Source organism: Anser cygnoides, chromosome Z (genome assembly GCF_040182565.1).
Source record: "Anser cygnoides isolate HZ-2024a breed goose chromosome Z, Taihu_goose_T2T_genome, whole genome shotgun sequence".
Lineage (NCBI taxonomy): Eukaryota > Metazoa > Chordata > Aves > Anseriformes > Anatidae > Anser > Anser cygnoides.
The window spans coordinates 31,099,540-31,120,764 of NC_089912.1; the positions used below are offsets into that span (position 1 = coordinate 31,099,540).

Here is a 21,225-nt window from a genome sequence, read left to right on the forward strand (position 1 = left end):
TCCTGTTATCTGTCTTTATGGGTAGTCCAAATGTGCCCAATGGAAATCTCTACATCTGCATATCCCTGCCATGCCTTACTCTAGGATATGAAAGAGCTGTATTGCTTTGAGGTGTCAGTGTGGGATTTTCTTAGGAGGTCTGCTGGACAGAAGAAAAGGGGACAGAGTGCTAACAGACAGCTACATATGCGGGTGCAACTGCTCTTTTCGTCTAGGCAACACAAAGCATGGAAGATGTAACCCTCTTCCTTTCCATCTGCATCCCAAACCTAATACAATTCAGAGGTGGGCAGAGACAAGCAGGGACTGGGTGTGCATTCAGGAGAGACTCGTCGCCCCAGAGTAGAATTGAGGACAGGGGGCACAAATCTCAATCTCAGCCACAATGTCCAGGTGGTATTGGTTAAAATGGGCAGAAAAGTGCAAGACAACCTTCCTACCCCCAAGCAAGCCAGGATGAAGGCAGTGACTGCTGAAATCTAGCGCAGACCACAGGCTGGCAAAATTGCCCAAGAACTACAAGATGCTTCTCTGTCCTGACCAAGTGAAGTGGAGAAATAGAGGAACTGTCCCAGGGGAGCCACAATGTGTGCAAAACTCCCCAGTGCAGAGCCAGAAGCAGTGGGCAGCTGGGGAAGGGGCACTGAGGGCAGCTGCCTGCCTTCGGTGGATGTGCTCATAGGAAAGGGGAAAATTGAAGAGGGCATGAGACAGTCCAGGGTCACTATCCCCAGCTTCTGCACCTGGACCATTTCTCCTGTGAGAAAGGGCAGGTGGATTGCAGGGACACCATGCCACAGGTGCATGCTGCAAGTCACACTGGTAGCTGAGAGAGAGCAGAGAGGGACACAAACTCATTTTTCTGGGAAGCAGCTCTAGAGGCACTCGAGTGCAAGCACTGGAAGTGCTGCAGACGTGCTGTCTCGAGTTAGGTACAATCTGGGGATATGGAAAGCATCTCCCAGGCAGCACTGCTCCCCCTCCTTGCAACACACACACAGCTGTGTGCGGGGATTGCTGGCATTTGCTTCTGATCAAGGAAAGGCTCAGAGTGCCTGGGAATGTGAGTCCCAAGCAAAGTAGCCAGCTCCTTTGTGTTTGGATTTACTGACCCAGCACTGAGCTGATTTGGCTCCTGGGGACCGGAGAAGCACACAGGCAAATACTCTTCTCTCTCCTGGTAGGAAGCTGGTTTGGTGCCTTATTACTGTAATTGCCAAATACATCAGTCATTACAGGCTCTTGCCAAGACTTGATCCTATTTCACCTTCTGCTCAGGAGCGATAGCCAGCCAGTTTCGACAATGCTCACAGAAAAGTGCTTGGGATTTTTTTACTCTGGACTATGCCTCTGGGCATCCTTCTTCCTGTCTTTCTTTAAAGGTAAGTTCATCTTTGGTTGTCCATTCCGCCCCCCGCCCCCCCCCCCCCCCTTTATTTTTTTTTCTTTTTATTTCTTTCATAAACGCCAGTCACACTCACCCCAGCTCTTTTTCAGGACTTGTATCTGCATGTAGTTTAAACTTCATCAGAATGCAGTACTGAAGTTAAGAAAAGTTTTGTAATAAGTTTGATTAAGTCTGTGTATCTTACACTACTGTGCACCTTTTCTTAAGAAGGGAAAAGGTATGCTTTTTTAATGAAAGCTGAGCCATTTTCACTTTCAGAAATGAATAGAAATGATTGCATTTGGAGAGGAAAATATTCTTTCTCTCCTTTATAATTTTATTCTATCACTGTTTATTTTGGGAATGAGAAGTTATAACTCCAGACTGGACAGGATGGCTGTGAGAACCCTGTAGGTGTGATGCTGAAATTATGTTGTTCTACAAAGAAAATATGACCAGAAGAAAATTAGTAACTGTTTACTTTCTGTGCATTATTTGGTAAGATATGCAGGTGCATAAACATATGACTTTACTATTTGTGGTTTAATGTTTTTCTCTTCTACCTTTGAGTTTGTTTAAAAAGAGTCCTTCCAGGCAGTGACAGGTGTAAGCTGGAAATATCTAATAAAAATATTAATGGGCTGCTGTAGTCTAAGCTGTCATATGTGACCAAGCTGTCTTCTGAAGTTTTGTCATGTTACAAACAAAACTAGTACCTGTGTGACTCTTTTGAAACATGGAGGAATGCAGGGCTAATGACAAAGATTTTTTAAATGAGAAGGGAGATTGAAATAGCCATAGTCCTGAAAGATATTCTGGGTTTTACACAAAATACACTGTTATTGCTCCCTAACAGCTTTTTATGTGAAACATTCCTGCCTGCAGCAAATACAAATTTTAAAATTGAGTATTGCAGGTGTGTTGGACCATGTTATGTTACCCATGGTTTCTACATAGAGAAAGGAGGATTGCCTTTTAAAACAGAGAATGTAGTCCACATACTTCAGACATGCAGGTGCACTGGAAAGTTACATATTTGTGTTGTTGCACTGGACTATACAAGTCACCCTGACAATTCTTCATTAGTTTATCTGAACCCTCAAAACAACTATGCATGTCATTATTACAGCTCCACATTTCAGTTGCCTGATGTAGCAGTGGTATTGCAGAAAATTTTGCCACCTCCCCCCCTCCCCCCCATTTTAATTAAGAACCTTGTTATCTTTGTTGGTAAGACATTTCTGTGCTACTTCAGAGCTGAACTAACATCGAAGTGATGGCTGCTAGTTATTGATATAACTCAGCTTACGTGCAGTCCTATTTCAAACACTTAAAATGTGGCCTTTTGAATACTGAGTAATCACTAATTCACCAAGGAGGATGTTCAGTTTCTCTGAGTAGCACATGAAGACTCAAACAGCTTTATAAATAATTCAGAGGATTTTTTGTTAGGTGCTTTTACCAGAAGCTTACAAGTATATGCTTTTATAGACAACAGCTAATACAGAATAAAATGAACCTGTAATGAAGGTGCTCCATATTTACCCTCTGCTCTATGGGTATATATGTTTTTTATTTCTAGAAAAGAGAAAATCCACAGAAATTGGGCAGTTGGGGCAGAACAGAAGAAAAATAAAGATGATCTTAACATGGTGTCAATAGTGGAGCCTTCTTAGTAGTAAGCTTCAAATGAACTCCCACAAGACTACTCGTGGAATTCACAGCAAGCCTGTCATAGCTAACATCACTCTCAGGTAGTGCTGAGTTGTTTCAACAGAATTCATAGCAGTTTCTCAACTACTGAAAATTCCTGTAAGGCTGATTGACAGGGAAGTTGTTAAAAGGACTAGAAAAAAAATACAAAATACAAAACAACCAGAAAGACACAAGAACTCTTTTTTTTTTTTTTTTCCTCCCCCATGAATTTTCATTTCAGCAACCTCATCCTGGCTCTGCTTGTGCTACTGCTGGGAGCTGTGTCCTTCTTGTTAGGTCGCTGCATCCCTCCTTCCCAAAGCACCTGGAGCTAGTGATGCTTTCTTGGGATATGTGCCCTAGTGAAATTAGGCAAACCGGTCATCAGCTTCCTGAAGGAGCATCCAGAGGATGGAAGTCCTCTGTAAGTCCATCAGGTTCGTAGTAATCTCAAGCAGAGTGACTAGAAAACCTTGTTCTAGAGAAGGATGGGAAGCGAGGGATCAGACCCTTCTGCTTTCCTCAGGCATGGCACAGTTGAGGAGCCAGGCTGTAAATGGCTTTGTAAAGGAGTTCTCCTCCCAAGAAATGTACCTAACTGACCATACAGGCACCTAGCCTCCCCGAGGAGCATTACCTTCAGCGCAGTGCTTGGGCACCTGCTGGCTTTGAACAACCCAGGAGTTAAACACATGCTTTGCTACACATTGAGCTGAAAGTCTCCAGCTAACCCGTGTATTTTAATTACTGTACTTTTATGTACATTTTTTTAAAGTGAAGGCATAAAAGTGCCACACACACCACACAGAGCAGAGTCAGACCTCTTAGTTTCTTTGCTCAGTGCAGGCTGACATCAGGGCCCTACTCTGGCTGTGTGTTTTGAAAAGCTCAGCCAAGGCAAAGACAAAGTAAGGGTTGAGCTCATACCCTGCAATCCTGTGGGAATGAAGGGCTAAGCTGGGTTGGACAAAACCTATGGCAGAGGATGCTGCAAACAAGATTACCACCAAAAGATGTAAATGATGAAGTAATTTAACCTGACTTGGCTTACTGAGCTGGTGCAAAAAAAAAACAGCTTTTCTTTGTCTCACTTGCAGTACAGAGTGGAATTCTTATGCTGTACCCCTTTTTTGGTTTCTCATGGCTCTTCTGATTTAGATGAGCTCTGGTGATCACATCAGAAAACAGCTGGTGATCTCTAGGAGCAAATCCTCACTAGGATACTGGTTTTGGTTCACTTCCATGTAAGCAGGTGCTGTTTCTGCAGCAGCAAAATCATTGGCAAGACAGTCTCAAAAGGCCAGATTCTGCTGCCAAGCTACAATTTCGTTAATGTGAACTAGTTAAATGGAAGTGAAGGGAGTTTAGAGATCTCTGTAGCAGGAGCAATCAAGGCTGGTATTTAAATGTTTATATATGAAGTCTAAACTTTGGGCCTAAGTTGCATAGGGCTGATGAAGAGCTGTGAGCTGTGAAGATCAAACTGGTTTAGCCCAAGGAGACATTTTTGAATAGATGCAAGAAGTCCTGAACCTTAACAGAATATGGTGTATTTTCATGGTAGTTTGGATGGTCAGTGGAAGATCTTTGACTTTAGATCTCATAATTTACCCAACTAGAACCAGGTATTAAAATCAGATTATTTAGAGTTTTTCATGCTCTTAATTTGAGATCTGAATGTCACATTCAGCCCAGTTCCCCAGATCTTCTGAGATGATCCTCTCTGAGTTGCATCATTCCAGCAGTTGGTACAGTGTACAAGAAAGTATCTTCTACGTGTTCTTTGGGAGAATGACCGATGGTGCCTCAAGAGCATTCAGCCTTGCTCCAGCACAGGAGGACATCTGATGACCTCAGAGCAGAAATTCCCATTTTAGGCAAAAGATTCAGGTTCTAAAGAGGGATCCAGACCTTTTTTTCTCCCTCTGGTTTGTTCTCTAAAGAGGGGTGGAGGAGAGGATCAGTTAGTGATAGCAGTAACGTATTGGATGTTGTATGTGGTAATCAAGGAGGGAGAGAGAAAGTTTCCCCAGCTCTAGGGTGTGATTAAAGTAGATCAAAACCTTTGCATCACTCCTGGCATGGTTGTTCAGGGATACCTACTGCCTGCGTAATCTAATAAAGGAAGAGAGCAGAGCTGCCTTAGACAGGTAGAGCTAGCATTGGCAATCAGCAGCACCCAAGGGAGTGAAACAGGTAGGCAGGAGTTTATTGCTGAGCAAATATAGCTTGAAGAAAATGTGTTGCTTATCAAGTACTTTCTGTGTTGAGCAAAGCTGCTGGTAACAGGGCAGAGACCTGAACCAGATGATGTAAGTGGAAATAACAGTCTTCCTGCCTATGGCTCACAATTAAGTCAGTGAATTGCAATAGAAAAATAACATAATGAGCATGAGTACTTATGCTTGTCAACAGCGAGATGCAGGTGACCCTGTCCTGCCTTGCTATCTACTGGCCTTTCTCAGCTAAGAGAAACTGTGTTTACCAGAGAACTAAAATGGATGTCTGCAGTACTTACTGACTTCCAGAAATAGATGTCTACAGTCCTTATTGTCTTCCAGGATGTTGCATGAGGACAGGTTAGTTAACAGAGAAAGCCAAAGTCCCTACTTATCTCTTTAACGCAGCATAGATTTGGACAAACAAAGGACTTAGAGGGAAAGTGTAGGCTTGAGATCTCATTTCACATTGAGGATAGGGAGGAGTTCATCCTTCCTCCTTCCCTCTTAGAGGCACATTAAGTCTTCTGTCTTACGCCACCACTTAGGACAAGAGGGACTGTGTTCTCCTCCCTTTGACCACAGACAGGGAACAATGATATTCTTATTAGCAGGTAATTTGAAGACCATATAATGGTAGGTGGGAAGTCTGTTGTTGCTTAAACAACCTAAAGCCATAATTTGCAGGTTGGTTTGACAAAACTGTGCCCTGTGTTCCCTGAACTTCAACTGTGACTATGTAAAAAAGTTTCTAGGTCACTTTGATCTCCACAATGGCAAGAGAAAAAATATAATCTGTAAATTGGAAAAGATATATTTGTGGCTGTTGGAGTAAGAGGATTTGATCTATAGAGTAATAGACTTGTAGATTACAGACTTATAGAATAATTCAGCTGAAAGGGACCTCCAAAGGTTGCCCAGTCTAATACCCCTTCTCAGAGGAGCTCAATTAAGTTGATCCTAGTGCAGTCAGTCTGGAAAGATTTTCAGGGATGGTGGCCTCCTTTATGGTGAGCATCTTTCAGAGAAAAAAGGCTGCACTGGTCTCCTGGAAAAGCCCCATGATGTGACTTCTGTCTGATTGGTGCTGTGCCTGAGCACCTCACAGGAGAGTCTGACTCCATCATCATACAGCCCTCCCCTGCAAGAGATGAGGGCAGCCAGAAGAGCTCCCTGTTGACTTCTCATCACAAAGCCAATTTCACTCCACCTCTCACTGGATGTGCTGTGCTCCAGCAGCCCTTCCTCTCGGTGACACCCACTGGACTCACTCCATAGGGTCGGTGTCTTCAGTTGTGCTAGGGAGGCTTCGTTAGGTACAAAGCTAACTGTGTGTCATACAGTGGGCCCCACTGATGCTGAATATAGGCTGGCTGTAGAGTAGGATGCTACTTATTGTTTTCATCTCTGAGTAGGTTTAGGGAAAAAAAGAAAAAAGCTTTTTTGTTGTTGTTGTTGTATAATGATGTAGAAAACACATTCTACAGTTCTTACCCATCCTTTGTTCTTTTTGAAGAACTTTCTTGCCCTGAGCCTGCAAAGTGGCAGAGGAGGTCATGACACGTGAAGGGGTATATCTTCTGAACATTGTTCCACTTTAGAAAAGTCATCAGCACACTGATATCTAGCTTGAGAAGGAGCAGCTGTAAGAACAGCAAGAAGAGAGAAAAAATTATAAAACTATTTGTTAGATGGTTTTCTGTTGTCAGTGCTTCAGCTTTCACCCAGGCAGTGACTTTGAATTGTATCCATTCTTGTTTAGGCTTCATCCCCAAATTATAGAAGAGACCAAGAATTTAGTAGGTCAGACACTCCACAGGCAACCCCATGCTGGAGAGGAAGAATCCCCTCACACAAGCTTGCTTAGACAGACATGAATGATACAGGGCAAATTACTGGACGTCTGTCTTTGTAATAATTGTAATAACAATTTGTTACAATGGCTTGTTTCCACAGCTGTCAGCTAGAAAGCTAATTAAAAAACACTCTCCAAAGTCAACCTACTTATGGATTCCCAACAAAACAAAAGCCTGGTTTGCTCATGCATTCCAGTAAACAGGGATTGTCAAACCACAGAGCTAAAATCATCTCTCAGAGCTACAGATTCTCTCCACCTCAGCAGGCACTGGGTTGAAGGAACCACAGGTTATCCATGAAATTTTCACTAGCCCACCCCAAGCTAAGAGGAAAAGCATTAGCCATGCTTGAAAGCTGCAAGATCCTTGCAAACTACCTGTGAAGCAGATTTTTTCCCTCCTCTCCAGACCAGGTTGCCTTCCCAGCCTTCTAACAGATGTCATATTGATGCTTACATTCATGATTACATATTCAGTTCCCCTCTCACCTCTTGCCCATTTTAGTATATAGCACCTTCTCACCAAGTGTCTGTTCAAAGTCTACTACAGTAGAGGTGTCTGACCTCCGTGGGGACCTTCTAGCTGATATTGCAATAAGAAGTTGAAGTACTTCGTATATGCTAAAAATGCCAATGAGAGATCAGGCTAATGGAAAGGATGGATTAACTGGGAACATGTGCGTGGGTGAGGAGAGGAGCCATCCTTCCCCAGAGGAAGCCTCCTTCCAACTGGGAAAATAGTTTTCCCTTTAGGTCAAAATGCCCTAACAGACTCAGGAAGTCTTTATGCTGGGGCATGAAAGAGAGCAGGCAAGGCAGCATACATAGTTTCACTTTCTGCTTTTCAAATTAGTTGTGGTCTCTCAGAGATCGAGCATCCCAACATGTTCAGGTGTCTGCTACTGTATCACAAGATGACTGCCATGCTCCACCTGGACACGCAATTGCACTGACATAACTCAGGAACAATACATTGAGGTTACCAAGGCTTTAAAATCGGCAGATAAAATCATGTCAAAATCAGGCTCCCAGACCAACATTGCCTGAGAGTACCTCATTTTCACTGCAGTTCATTTCTCTTAGTCAGAGTTAGTCAGCTGACGCAGTTTTGGTTGGCAGAAAGCAGCAATGAAAACAACATATTTCATCTCCCTGTTGATCCCCTAAAAAACAGGACATGAGAGAAAGACAAAAGTATTTACCATCCTGGAAATGGAGACAGATCAAAGCTAATAAACACACATGTGCCACTGAGACCTTGTGACACTCGGAGTATGGAAGAAAACAGCCATATCCTTCGTGATACAGCCTGAGTTCAGCCACTTGATATAAGCAAAAGCAAATCTGTGCTGAAATGAGCCAAATCAAAGCACATCTTACAATTTCAAGTGTCCTAGGTCAGATCTCCACAGACCCTTGTTTGATTGGTCACAAGTCTAATTTGCTAAGCATCAGCCACTTCCCTCATCAAGACACTCCTAGAGGCAGCTTTTGTCTTCAGCGAAAAATAGATTCAGACTCCCCGCTAGGAATATTCATGCTTGTATTTACAGCTCCCTTTGCCTTTGAAGACCTGGACCACTAAAGAGTTAGGCTTCTTTTCCTCAGCAAAGCTGCTTGACAGCAGCCACTTTGGCTGCTCAAACTTCCAAACTACAACCAGTTATCTAGCAATACAGCATCTTTCACGTAGATGGGCAGCAAGTTTAGCCTGGCCTAGTGAAACCTGAGCAGTGCAGCTTAAAACAGGGGTGATTCTCATCCACAGATGTTTTCTGTAAGTTTTGGTTCCCTCACAGTAAACTATTTTGGATCTTGAAAAGATGTATATTCATATTTCCTGGTTCAGGCATGCAGCACTGAAAAGGATGAGAAATGAGCATCTGTTCAAGGTGCTGTCAAAATTCCCAGCAGGGAAGCCCACATCCCTTTCATGGGGCCCTGACACCATGTTTCTTGTCATCCACCATTTGAGTTTCTGACACAGGGTCCTAACACAAGTTTGCAGCTTCCTCTACATTCCCAGGTCCATGTTGACTTCAACCATTAGTGCCCTTGCCCATGGCAGTGCAGCCCTCCCACTGTGCTCCAAGGCCACAGCTGAGTCTTGAGCGATGCAGGAAGAAGGCAGAAGAAGCCATCACTGAATTTGCCTTTTGCATCCTCAGTACCTTTGCTCGTTAGAATTGCTATGCAAGTGCAGTTTGCAGGCTGAAAGGGCAAAAGTTCATCATTTGTTGCTCAGATCTGGGAAGACCTCGGTGGACAGGCAGGTGTAATATGATTTCAGAAAAGGAAACAAATAAGTAAATCTGCTGAGGGCTGAGGAGATGATAGTTAGGAAGAGATTTTTTTTCTAAACTCATTGTAGATAATGACAGTGCTGGAGGCTGCAATGACATATTCAGCTTATTGTGCAAACCAGTGGTTCAGTCTCCACTTCCTACACTAGAAATATCACAATATAAATAGAATAAGCCCAATCCAGGATCAGCAGGACCCTGGAAGAAGAAGAAGAGAAAAATGAGTTGATCTCCCAGGATGACAAAAAGTTCCCAAGGTGTGAAGAAAGCAAAGATGAAAATCAGGCATCACTCTCCCAGGTGCTATTCCTTAGTCACAAACTTACCTCCACTAGGCAGAGAAAGCTGTTCCTTTTTTTTTTCACAGCTCAGGGGTGACAGAGGGACCTTGCCTCAAAACCATTGCCTTGACGTGATGTTGCTGAAGCAACAGTGACAATCTAACTGCTCTGGATGATGCAGAGGACAGGTCAGAGTGAAAAATGTTGCACACAACCATCGTGTTGTGAAAATGAACCACTCTGTGTGCCCAAACATGTTGCAGTGGTTATGGTCAGTAGCAATGGTATTTTGTGGGCTTGAGTGGGCTCCTTTTTAGAGACATCTGTGAATGTGGTGCAGATTGCCATGGCTACCTTATTAGCAGCACTCGATTAGTGAGGTACATAGTGCTTTCCTGAAGAGGGTTTTCCCTTCATTTACTGGCTTGGGTACTGAACTGTGTCGAGGTGAAGGGATGTGGAAGGATGCTGCTCTGTGAGCCAGTGTGAGTTGGGAATTCAGAAGCCTGTTCCAGCACGCTGATGGCTGTATCCCCAGTGCCTCACTCTTATTGTATGATTTTATTTGTTTCCACTGGCGTCCACCACCGCTTGACCCCAGTGATCTCTGGAAGGCCATCAGGAGTCACCTTTGCACAACCACAGCTCTCTGTAATACGTCTTGGCAAGGGGAGTCCCAGTCTTCACCCGTGCACCAACTCCCTCTTCCTGTGCTCCTCCACATCTATGATTGTATTAACTACACTTGTGTTGCACGGAGCTGATGTAAACTAGCATAACACTAAGAATACAGCTTTTTTTTTTTTCCCTTTTTCCCTTTCTGGCTGCAGCCAGTTATGTTTCTGATCTGGAGCAAGGAGGTAGTTTAGATAACTGCCATGAGTTTGAGAGGTATCCCACTGTTAATATCCTAACGCATGTCTCACATATCTCAGCTTTTAAAACATCTGCACCAAGCCATCAGGACCACTGAAAAAAAATAATCCCATCCTTTCATTATATAATGGCCTATATACTCTTTTTAGCATATTGTCATGTGCCTAAAGTCTTTGAGTTGAAACCTTTCCTCACATACCCCTTAATACCCATCTCTGCGGGGAGCTCTTTATCTGGTATAAAAGAGCAGAAATGACCAGTATCAGGAAGATTAGGTCCTTTTTTTTTTTTTTTTTTTTTTTTTTTTTTAGGAGAACCAGGCATTTCTCACATTCCTCTGGATATCTAACGAGTTTTGAGTGTAAGGTGCAAAAACAATCTGCGTAGCGAGAGCTGAAGATGAGAGTCAAATATTACCCAGAAGCGAAGAAGATTAAAAAGAGATTTTAAATGACAGACCTATTCAAATACACAGTACTCTCTCACACAAACACACAGAGGGTTGAGGCAGCTGATATGATTCCATTGTCTAGCATGTGAGTACTCTTCCCCGAAGGTGTGATGGTGTGCATTTTAAATCAAAGGACATTGAAAGAAATAATGCTTTTGCAGCCACAGACAAAAGTGAAAATGCTGCACATAAGAACAAAAGCGGATGGGACACATCTGTGTCTCTGGGGATTAAGTGACATATGACAGTGGCATGCTTTACATTTTCAGAAATCTGCAAAATATACAAAATTAGGCAGATGCTTTTTTATAGCTACCAAAGCAGTAGAACATACCACATTTTAACAAGTGCTGTTGTCATTCTAATTACTTATGTCAGTGAAGTTGCATGTTGTTTTTTCTCTGATACTACTTCGTTACTTCCTCCATAATTCATAATAGTGTACGGTATGCATCTTCATGTGATCATTCTATTTGCGTTCACTCAGAAATAGCTAAAACCCCAGTAACCATGCAACGATAAACTAAAGAGAAAATAACTAGTAGAAGATGAGGTACTCCAGAAGAGTTTGCAGGTTGTTAGGAAAGTATGTGAAAGTTCTGGGAGTTAGGTCTGCTGCACAAATGTTTTCCTAATGGTTTTTGCTGTGTAAATGTTCCAATCACACCGACATTGTAGGCAATGAACAATGAAATATAAAAATACCTACCAGTGTAATGACACTGATTTTCAAAAAAGGCCAGAACTCCACTCAATTTCTTTTGCAAAACAGTACAAACCAAACCAAACATAAACACCCAAAAACCAAACAAGGAATGTGGCAAAAAATCAATCAATCAAACAAAAAAACAACAAAAAAACACAGTATACAAAGAAAAAAAGAGGAAAAAAAAACTGCCAAAATTGGTGTTAAATACCTGCAGAAAGTGCAAGGATGTTGAATAAACACCACAGCCACAATATTGCTGCAGTTTTGGACACCTTCTGAAAGTAGCAGGGGACGAAATATGTGAAAGCAACAAAGTGATGAATAAGGAATACGCAGTTGACTTTAACTTACTGTGCTGTTTATATGCAAATACTTCTATGAACTGTTTTTGAAAAAGGAAGAAATAAAGGCATGTTTTGTAATTCAGAAACATATTAGCATGCATATCTGTCAAGAAAAGTGACGTAGGAAAAATATGACATTTGAACTGAAATTATTTAGGTACAAATAACTACCATAAACTTCTATGAATGAAGTAATAGCTTGTGTGTAAGACTCAGGCCTGTGCCAAAAGAAATGAGCAACAACTAGAAAGCATTCAGCTAGAAGCTGGCACAATATAGACAAAAAAGTCAAGAGATTATCAAAATAAATCCATGGATTATTTTATAAACATTTGTATATATACAATATACATTAAAAATAGGAGGAGTGATCAATAAACACAAATAATATGTCTCAGACCAGCTTTGAAATCTCTGTTAGTCCACTTACTCTCTCGTTAATATTTACGCTTTAATATTTATTCTTTACTGTACATAGCAAGCCAACCTATCGCCCACACCACGGATGCTTGGTCAAGAAGCTTACCCCTTTTGGAGCAAACCTGGGAAGCTGGCAAGGCTGTGCTCTTGCCTTGGAGCTCAGGGAGCTCTGCATGCAAAGCAGAGCAGGAGGATCTATGAGCCAAGATATGACAGCACTACTCTTAGGAAAGGAGGAAGCATCTGGCCTTCCTGGGGATAGCATATGGACAGTCTGACCAGAGATAGCTGCAATTTTGACAGCCATTCTTACCAGACAACACTGAACAGCCTCCAGACCCAACAAACTCTTAACCAGATCTGAACCCAAACCCACAGAAGGTTCAAGGACACACTGGGGACTTCAGGCTGCCACTCAAACACAGAAGAGACAAGTCAAGCCCAGAGGAACCCAGGCAGACGGAAAGTGGAAGAGGTCTGTGGTCAGCCCACAGCCACATGTCAGGAGCTCTGTTTCTTCGTCAGGCCAAGCAAAATGTTAAGTGAGGAAACCCGTGCAACCCAACAAACCACGTGCAGCACACAGGTCAGGTGAAATGGCTTCACTAGTTTTAGTCAGGTTTATGTCTTTTTCTTTATTTATTTTTTAATTATTATTTTTTAATTTATTTTTTCCTCTCTTTGCAGTGGTTTGGGGTTGTTTAAACATTTATCTTTAGTTTTGCAGCACTCACAGATATCTGAGATGCAATAAGATCAGTGTGTCTTAAGTTACCACAAAGCATGCATGCCAACTGAAGCAGCTCTCTTTGCCATCATTGGCAACAAGACATGAAGAGTTCATTCTGAGCTTGAGCTTAAGCATACACAGTTGCTGACTTGGAGCTGACATCATCCAGCACCAGCTTGATCTAATTTAATTGCAACATCTCAGAGAATTCAAAACCCTTTATAGATACCATACAGTCACTATGAGACACCATCTGTGCTAGCCACATCAAACATGCCTCTCCCCATGTAGCTGTTAAGCCACACGTTATCCAAATACCTGGATGTTCTTGCTTCTAGATTTGCCCTGAAGAATCTCTGCTGTTTAGCTACTAAAGCTCTGCAGATGTTTATTTGATATCCAGTTATTCCATGTTTCACCCTTAGTGTCTCTGCCTAACCTATCTGGGGCATTACAACATGTCTGCACTTAACAATGATGAAATCTTACATGCAGACTCTCTGTGTGCAAAGAAAGGCAGAGCCCAGACTGTGAAATAACACCAAGGCGTCTTGCTTTATCTCCAGCAGAAATAATTCAAGGCGAGCATGTTGTAAGGGAATGAAGGAGGAGAAAGACAGCTGTTCAGAGGCATTTCAGAAATGAGCCCATAGGGAGGCTGCCATCTTCTGTTTCCTTGGTACAGGCTCTTCCTTCACATCACAGGACTCACTGATCCAGCAGAGAGGACACCATACCTCCACAGGGGTTTTCCCCGATCTCTTGGTAATGCATTTAGAGAGACCCATATTTTCTTACACCTCCTGCGGGAGGAGATGGTAGCATGCTGCAATAGAGAGATAGTTCCTGGGCAGATTACCTTGCAGTGCAGTTCTCAGCAGCTCCGTCCTAGAAAGAAAGATGCAATCCCATTATAACCTGTATTCCCAAGAGATTTGGTAGCAGTTTATAGATCGTGTTGATCAATCAGTGAACATCACAGTACGGGCTTTTTGCAGACTTCTTTCCACATGCAGCTGTATAGGAGGAGATTTAGAGAGGTACTGAAGAGATGAACATAGTCCATGAATACCCCTGCTATCCATAAAGCTTTTCACAAAGCCATAAAGGGACTTTATCTCTTCCATGGATTAATTGTCTCGTGCTTTCCAAATGTCTGCAAATTGCAGGAACAGTTTAGAGAACCAATTTAAGTTACTCAGAGAGTAAAACTTAGGCAGTAACCCAGTCCAAAATTCTGCCTACCTCAAATATTGCATTTCACTTCATAATCCCATAACCCTTTTTTCCCCTTCCCTCCCCTCCCCCTTCCCCTTTTTTTCTTCCCCTCCCCCTCCCCCTCCCCCTCCCCCTCCCCCTCCCCCTCCCCCTCCCCCTCCCCCTCCCCCTCCCCCTCCCCCTCCCCCTCCCCCTCCCCCTCCCCCTTCCCCTTCCCCTTTCCCTATTCTCTTTTCTTTACTTCTGCCCATCAGGTAGCCATTGATAAGATCCCGAGTCTTCTCTTCTCTAGGCTGAACAGAAGAACACTCTCTCAGCTTTTCCTCACTGGAGAGGTGTTCCAGTCCCTTCATCACCTTTATGGCCTTTTGGTGGACTTGTTCTAGAAAGTCCACATCTCCTTTGTACTGGGGAGGCCAGACCCAGACCCACCACTCCAAGTTTGTCTCACCAGTGCTGAGTAGAGAGCAAGGACAACCTCCCTTGACCTGCTGGTGAGACTTTGCTTGATGCAGCTCAAGGTGCTGGTGGCCTTCTTTACTGCAAGGGTGGATTCCTGGCTCATGGTCACCTGGTGTCCACAAAGCCCACCAAGGTTTTTCCGCCAACCTGCTCTCCAAACAGTGGGCTGCCAGCCTGAGGTTGTTCATCTGCAGGTGCAGAACTTTGCACCTCCTTTAACTGAACTTAATGAAGTTTCTGTCATCCAATTCTCTAATCTGTCCCTGTGAAAGGCAGCACAAATACGTGGTGCATCAGCCATTCAGTTTCGTATCACCTGGAAACTTGCAGACATTAACATCAATGATGTTAACTAGCTAGTATCCCTAGTATCCACCGCTGGGGTACTCTGATGCTGACTGGCCTTCAGCTGGACTTCATGTCGCTGATTACAGCCCTCTGAACCTGACAGTCCACCTCACTGTTCACTTATCTAGCCTGAAAAACATCTGCTTGTCTCTGAGGATGTTCTGAGAAATAGTGTCAAAAGCCTTGCTAAGTTCAAGATAAACATCATCCGCCGGGCATGCTTCCCTCAAATTTTAGTGAAGACAGCATGTTTTGCTACTACTTCAAAGATAATTCAGTAACACGGGGGACACTGGCTGAGGCAGTGTGACACATGAAGCTCTCTTTTATTCAAAGTTGTTGCATCTAGCAAGCATCATCCTTAATGACCATTGCTTGCACTTTCCCTGTAACATACATAGCCAAGCAAGTCTGGCATTTGGGAGACTGACCTTGTAACCTGAAGTTTTGACGCTCAACTTCCAGCCTAGTTTAAAAGATGAAACTTTGTATTAGGGACCAGTGAGCTCACAGTGACACTGCTTTTGGCGAGATTTCTGCAGCTGAGGGGGAGGCAATGGTAAAGCTTATTCTACCATTATTCCTGAGAGATGCAGATTTCCCCATCTCCAGCAAACACTCCATTTAGCACTCAGATTTGTAGTGTCACAATGCATTAGCACAAGCATCAGAGGGGAAAAAAAAGCAGCAATCTCTCTGGAGTAGGAAACATTTAGTATTTGAAAATTACAATTTAAAGAAAAATATATGAAAACACAAGTCTGACTTCTCAGCCTGCTCAGTTTCTTCTCCAAAATAGAGCAAAGAGAAGGTGGTTTGATTAGACTTACCAGGTCTTTGTGATACCGATGGCTGCCAAGATAACATGCCAGGAGAACCCAAAAGCTCTTCTGCTTCTGAGTCTGTGTAATTTTGTAAACATAACCAGACAGCACACAAACATGCGGCTACTCTTGCTGACTCAGCAGGCTAAGTATAGATCAGCTAAGGTTATGTTAACAACTTTGGATACAAGAGATTGCAAAGCAATAGGACCCCATTGCAGAGGGGAGAGTTGAAGATAGGGTGAAAAAAACAGCTACGAAAAGTGTACTGCTGGGTTACTTCAGCTCACAGTACAAAGACATTTTCATGGAGCAAACCGCAAGGGGTTGTGCTGAGATCTCTCCAAGTCAGACCTCCCTCGGCGAGCTGTTTTAATGCACCATGACAGTGACGGTACCAGGGCACTCCTGCAGCCCAGCCAACTTCCTGAGCCTGGTGAAGGGCACTTCTCTGCTGCAAAAAGCTGAGGTAGACAGTTTAAAAGGGATGTTAAAGGCAACCATTACATAAGCACTCAGAATGAGGGCAATAGTGCAGGCAGTCGTTCCTTCCCTAAAGCACAGGAACAGGAGAGGGGAACAGGGGGAGTGTGTTAGGTAAGTCAAAGGACAGCAGATCTGCTGAAAACACAGAGCCTCTTTGCATAGAACAATGTCTTGTGATTTTCACTGGTTTCCTTCCCACAGAAGAATCTTAAAAGGGAATTGGAGCCTGCTGAGGCACTGGAAATCAATATATTAAGAGGACTTTAATCACTGACTTGCAATGAAGCTTGCTTAAGCTGTTGAATTGAGAAACTGTGGCCAGAGCTTGTCATTGCAGATGGTAAAGCATAGTGTCCAGTGTGTCAGCAAGGGCTACTGGAGCAGCCCTACAGCATCCTGCTCCCCTGGACCCCCATGAACATGCTATGTTTTATTCAAGAGAAGAGAGGGTCCATGAAGATGATGAGTCAGTGTAACTCTCCAAAATAAACAAAAATACTCTTTCTCCTTGTTCATGAGGCACTGCCATACTGGTAAGCCACAAAACTCCCCTCAGCATCAGGAAAATAGAAACAAACGTGAATGAAACAGATTTTTTAACTGAGCAACATTATCAGCTTTAAAAGGCATGGCTGCTGTGTTGGAGATACCTGTTCCAGGCTTGCAGGGCTTGCTGAGCACAGTAAAATGCTGGGGAAAGGAGAATTCGTTGTTAGAGTTTGCTTGGACTGTCAAAAAGGTGATCATCACAACCACTGTGAGAGGATTCCTGGTCTCAGTGTGAAGACCTCTGCCCAAGAGTTAAAACGAGTCACACAGAGCAGAAGCTGCCATGGATTAAAAATGCCTCAGCCCCAAGTAATAACAATTTAGTGTGGAGATTCCCTGCCACGGGTTGTATTTCTACAGTGTAGGGGTTGTGCACTGGTGTAGACAGGACTGGTTTGGCCTGAGGGAACCTGCAGCCCGTGGCCCACACTCTGATGCCACTCTGGGTCGAGCTCAGGCTGCCACCGGGCAGAGCACCAACACCTGCATGGTCCTAGGGGACCCAAGCTCCTGGGCAGCAAATCCCAGTGAGGTGCTGGCGTTACCATAGGAAGAAACTGGGGAAATCACTGCCGCAGGGCCTCAACCACGCTTGCTGTGGCCTGGAAACACTGCAACACCAGGTACACGAACATGCTCCATGCCCGTCACAAAGCCAGGGTGACAGGACACAGGAGCACAGTTCGATTTAAGCACAAACTGAAGTCCTGCTAGTCTTTCACAAGCTTTTGTGTCTGCGTGGCAGCCACTGTGTCGGGACCATTCCCCCAGGAAAACAAGTTAAGCATCTGACACCATGAGCTCAGTTTCACTGTTACACATACCTGCCAAACATTCTGGCCTTCAAACCACCACCTCATTTGGTGCTAGCAAAGCGTGCTGCCATCTGAAGGAAAAATGTCAACCCAAAGCCTGTACAGGCTTCCACACGAAACCAAAGAGGGTATTTAGAAGGCTTTTTCCTGCTTCCTGAGCACACTCAGAGAAGGGCTGATACATCAGCCCCGAGTTATGAGGCTACCTGTTACTCATGCTGAGTAAACACTCAATTTGGCCAAGTAATACCAGCACTGGCACACAGCAGCCCATCTCTAGGAAATAAGCACAAGCAAATGAAAGTGCTCTGACTGCCTTCCAGCAAGCTGTCTGGCACTTCTGTAGTCCTGATCATCATCAGGAGGGAGCCAAGCAGTGGGGGACTTTTACTCTGAGTCCAAAAGGCTGTTTGGTAGTTTCTGAGTGTTAGTAACCAGTTAAAGTGCTAATAGTATTTTTTTTTCTTTTTCTTTTCTTTTTCTTTAGGAGCTCATCAGTCACATATATAGAAAAACTGTGTCTGTCACACCTACATGCAGAGTTTGGGGGAAGTAGTTTTTGGAAAACTGCTTTCAAATTACCAATATATTAAGAGGGATTTTTCAGCTAAACAGACAACCGATGAGGACAATGGGACCAGCCTCAGTGACAGCTGCCTTCTTTCTTTTCCCCTAGTCTCTCTGCAGGGTGAAAGCCAGAGGCGCTTGTACAGAGAGCTGCTGAGAAACTACAATCGTCTTGAGCGACCGGTCATGAACGACTCCCAGCCCCTTGTAGTCGAGCTTCAGCTTTCTTTGCTGCAGATAATCGACGTGGTAAGTCACTGGCTGCTCTGTTCTCTACGGCACCCGTTCAGCATAACTAATCTTATCTCTCATGTAGGTACCACACATTTCCTCTTAATCAGGCTATCAGAGATGAAAGCGTACTGTCTTTGGATGAGCACCCTCAAAAAATGCTTGAGTACATGCTTTTACACTTTGAAAGAGTGAATGTCATTCTAGAATCACAGTCATCTCTGATAATTAAATAGTTCAGAAGCTATGTGTCACTACAAATTATTAATGATTTCTTCTTCTCAATGTCATGCAGGATGCAATAACTGAAGAGAATGTGAAGCATTAAGAGCTAGCATCACTGCATTTACACTTTTTCTTTAGACATTATAATGGTGTTGACCTCTTCTCCAACCACGTCTTTACCAGACAGTTGAAGGAGCCTGTCTTGAGACGAGGTTAGATATACATAAAAACAAAACCAGTAGGCACAGCACTCTAATTGTCTTTACCAATCTCTCTAAAACATACTTTTCCAGAACTGGAGATTTGAGCCATGGAATAGTTTAATACTATAATCTAAACCTGAATCTCTTTTTCATCCTGAGGATGATTCTCTATGATAAGCCATGTTATATGGGGAGAATTTCTTTCACGTGCATGGAAAACAAACAAACAAATAAACAAGCAAACAAAAAACAGACAAGAAAAAATATTTGACCACCTTCACTTAGGTCAGTGCAACAGCTGAATACATCAGTGCTTCTCCCTTCATCCTACTATTTCCAGTAGTATGAGCTGGTTTCCAACACACTGTCATTGTCAGGAGGGAATGAAGAGGAGAGAGAGAAACTTGCAAACATTGGTGTAATTGCAGACCAGTTTGATAGAGGTCTCAAACATTTAGAAATCTTATAGTACCCGTAATTTTTATGGAAATGTGTGGTGCACCACGTGCTCCTTCTGGGGGGACAAGAGAGCCCCTGGAGGCCTAGCCCCCCAGCACAGTGCAGCACCAGTGGCAGGACCAGCCAGTTGTGGTTCCCCTGGGGCAGGCAGCAGCCACTCAGGCAGGATAAGCAGCTTTCTCCTTTGACACATTAGTGACTGCACTCAGCTGGAAGAGAGAGGAGATCAGTACCCTTAGCTGAAGTCACTCATTCACAGCAGGAGCTCACAGTCCTCTTCATGAACGAAAGAGCAGAGAAATCCTCCAGCTACTTTCAAGTAAATTTCAGAGAGCAATTCCAGGTTTAGCAGAGGAATCTTAGCTCCAAAGATCTTGCTTCAAACCTTCTTTTTCCGCTGGTATTTCATGCAGTAATTTGAAGGTTAAGGGTAGAAGAGAGGACTTTTTAGCCTTCCGGCTGTGACTGTACATTTTCAAAGTCACTCAGTCAGGAGGAGGGAAGAGTTACATAAAACCTTTTTTCAGCTGGGTTTCACATTTGCATGTGAAATATATCCTTTCAACAGACATTTCTTTAAGTGCTCTGTCTACCTTATGTATATGTCCATTGCAACACATTTAATTCCTCTGTTTCTTTTTGGTTTTCTGCAATAAGAAAGAGGTCATCTAAACGGTCATGCCTACATAGAAACACAGCTTTGCTTCCCTCTGTCTCAGCACACACTACAGATGCTAGAAGCTAAGCTCAGAGCATTATTGACTTGTCCCAGGCTCATGGTCTTGCAACCTTCAGTAATGGTGTTTTCAAAAAACATCCATACTGACCCGAAATGTGTATCTTACACAATGTAAAAAAGGTGCCTGTCTCCCTCAGGGAAGAACAGAAAATCTTTTGTAGAGAGGCTAAAATTATTTCATTCACACCGTACAGTAGCAGTCTGTATGAAGACTCCGTGCCAGGGACAGTGCCAGTGGAGTACTGTCACCACTGTCGAGGTAGTGTGCACAAGACTGGTTTCCATATGAGAGAAAGCAATGTAAAGAAGAAGAGATAAAGTTCCATGTTTTATATTTGCATGGAAGGAGTAAGGGTATGTCACTGATACAAAAATTCACTCTTCATCCTTGCCAAGGCCTGGCATCATATTTACCACATGTTTACAGGGATTGCCTCCTGAAGTCTGTTCCCTACACAAACTGTACAGTAATACAATCAAATCTAAATTCATCTTTTGCAGCCAGGCTTCTAAGAACAGCATTGATGACAATTCGCTATGCAGAGAGGAAAGACAGCTCTGAGATCCCTGTAGTTTGCCAAATAGTGATGACTTAAATTATCACCTCCTCTTCTCTCATCCATTCAAAGAGAATTTCATAGCATGACTCGCTTGGACTGAATTTTCTGCAGCCACCAACATTTATTTGCCTTTATTTTTTATTTATTTTTTATTTATTTTTTTAGCACTCAAAGCCCAAAGCCAGCTGCCATACTCAAAGCCTTGAAGAACATGTTCTTTGCTTTTCACAGTTGTACAAATAGACAACAAATAGTCCACTAGACAAATG

General features: G+C 43.3%; 1 protein-coding gene across 3 annotated transcripts in view; it reads left to right on the top strand.

Annotated features, from left to right (window-relative positions):
• Positions 1 to 1,044: 1,044 nt before the first annotated feature.
• LOC106040412 (neuronal acetylcholine receptor subunit alpha-7-like) overlaps positions 1,045 to 21,225 on the top strand; it is a 59,192-nt gene continuing 39,011 nt past the window's right edge. The window contains exons 1-3 of one of the 3 annotated variants that reach the window (XM_048071329.2): positions 1,045 to 1,180; positions 1,279 to 1,382; positions 18,649 to 18,788. In XM_048071329.2, the coding sequence (XP_047927286.1) occupies positions 1,304 to 1,382; positions 18,649 to 18,788 (219 nt within the window). In that variant the 5' untranslated portion in view covers positions 1,045 to 1,180; positions 1,279 to 1,303. Of the gene's footprint in view, positions 1,383 to 18,646; positions 18,789 to 21,225 lie in introns of those variants that run through there. The other 2 variants (XM_013188243.3, XM_048071330.1) reach the window with 2 other exon arrangements.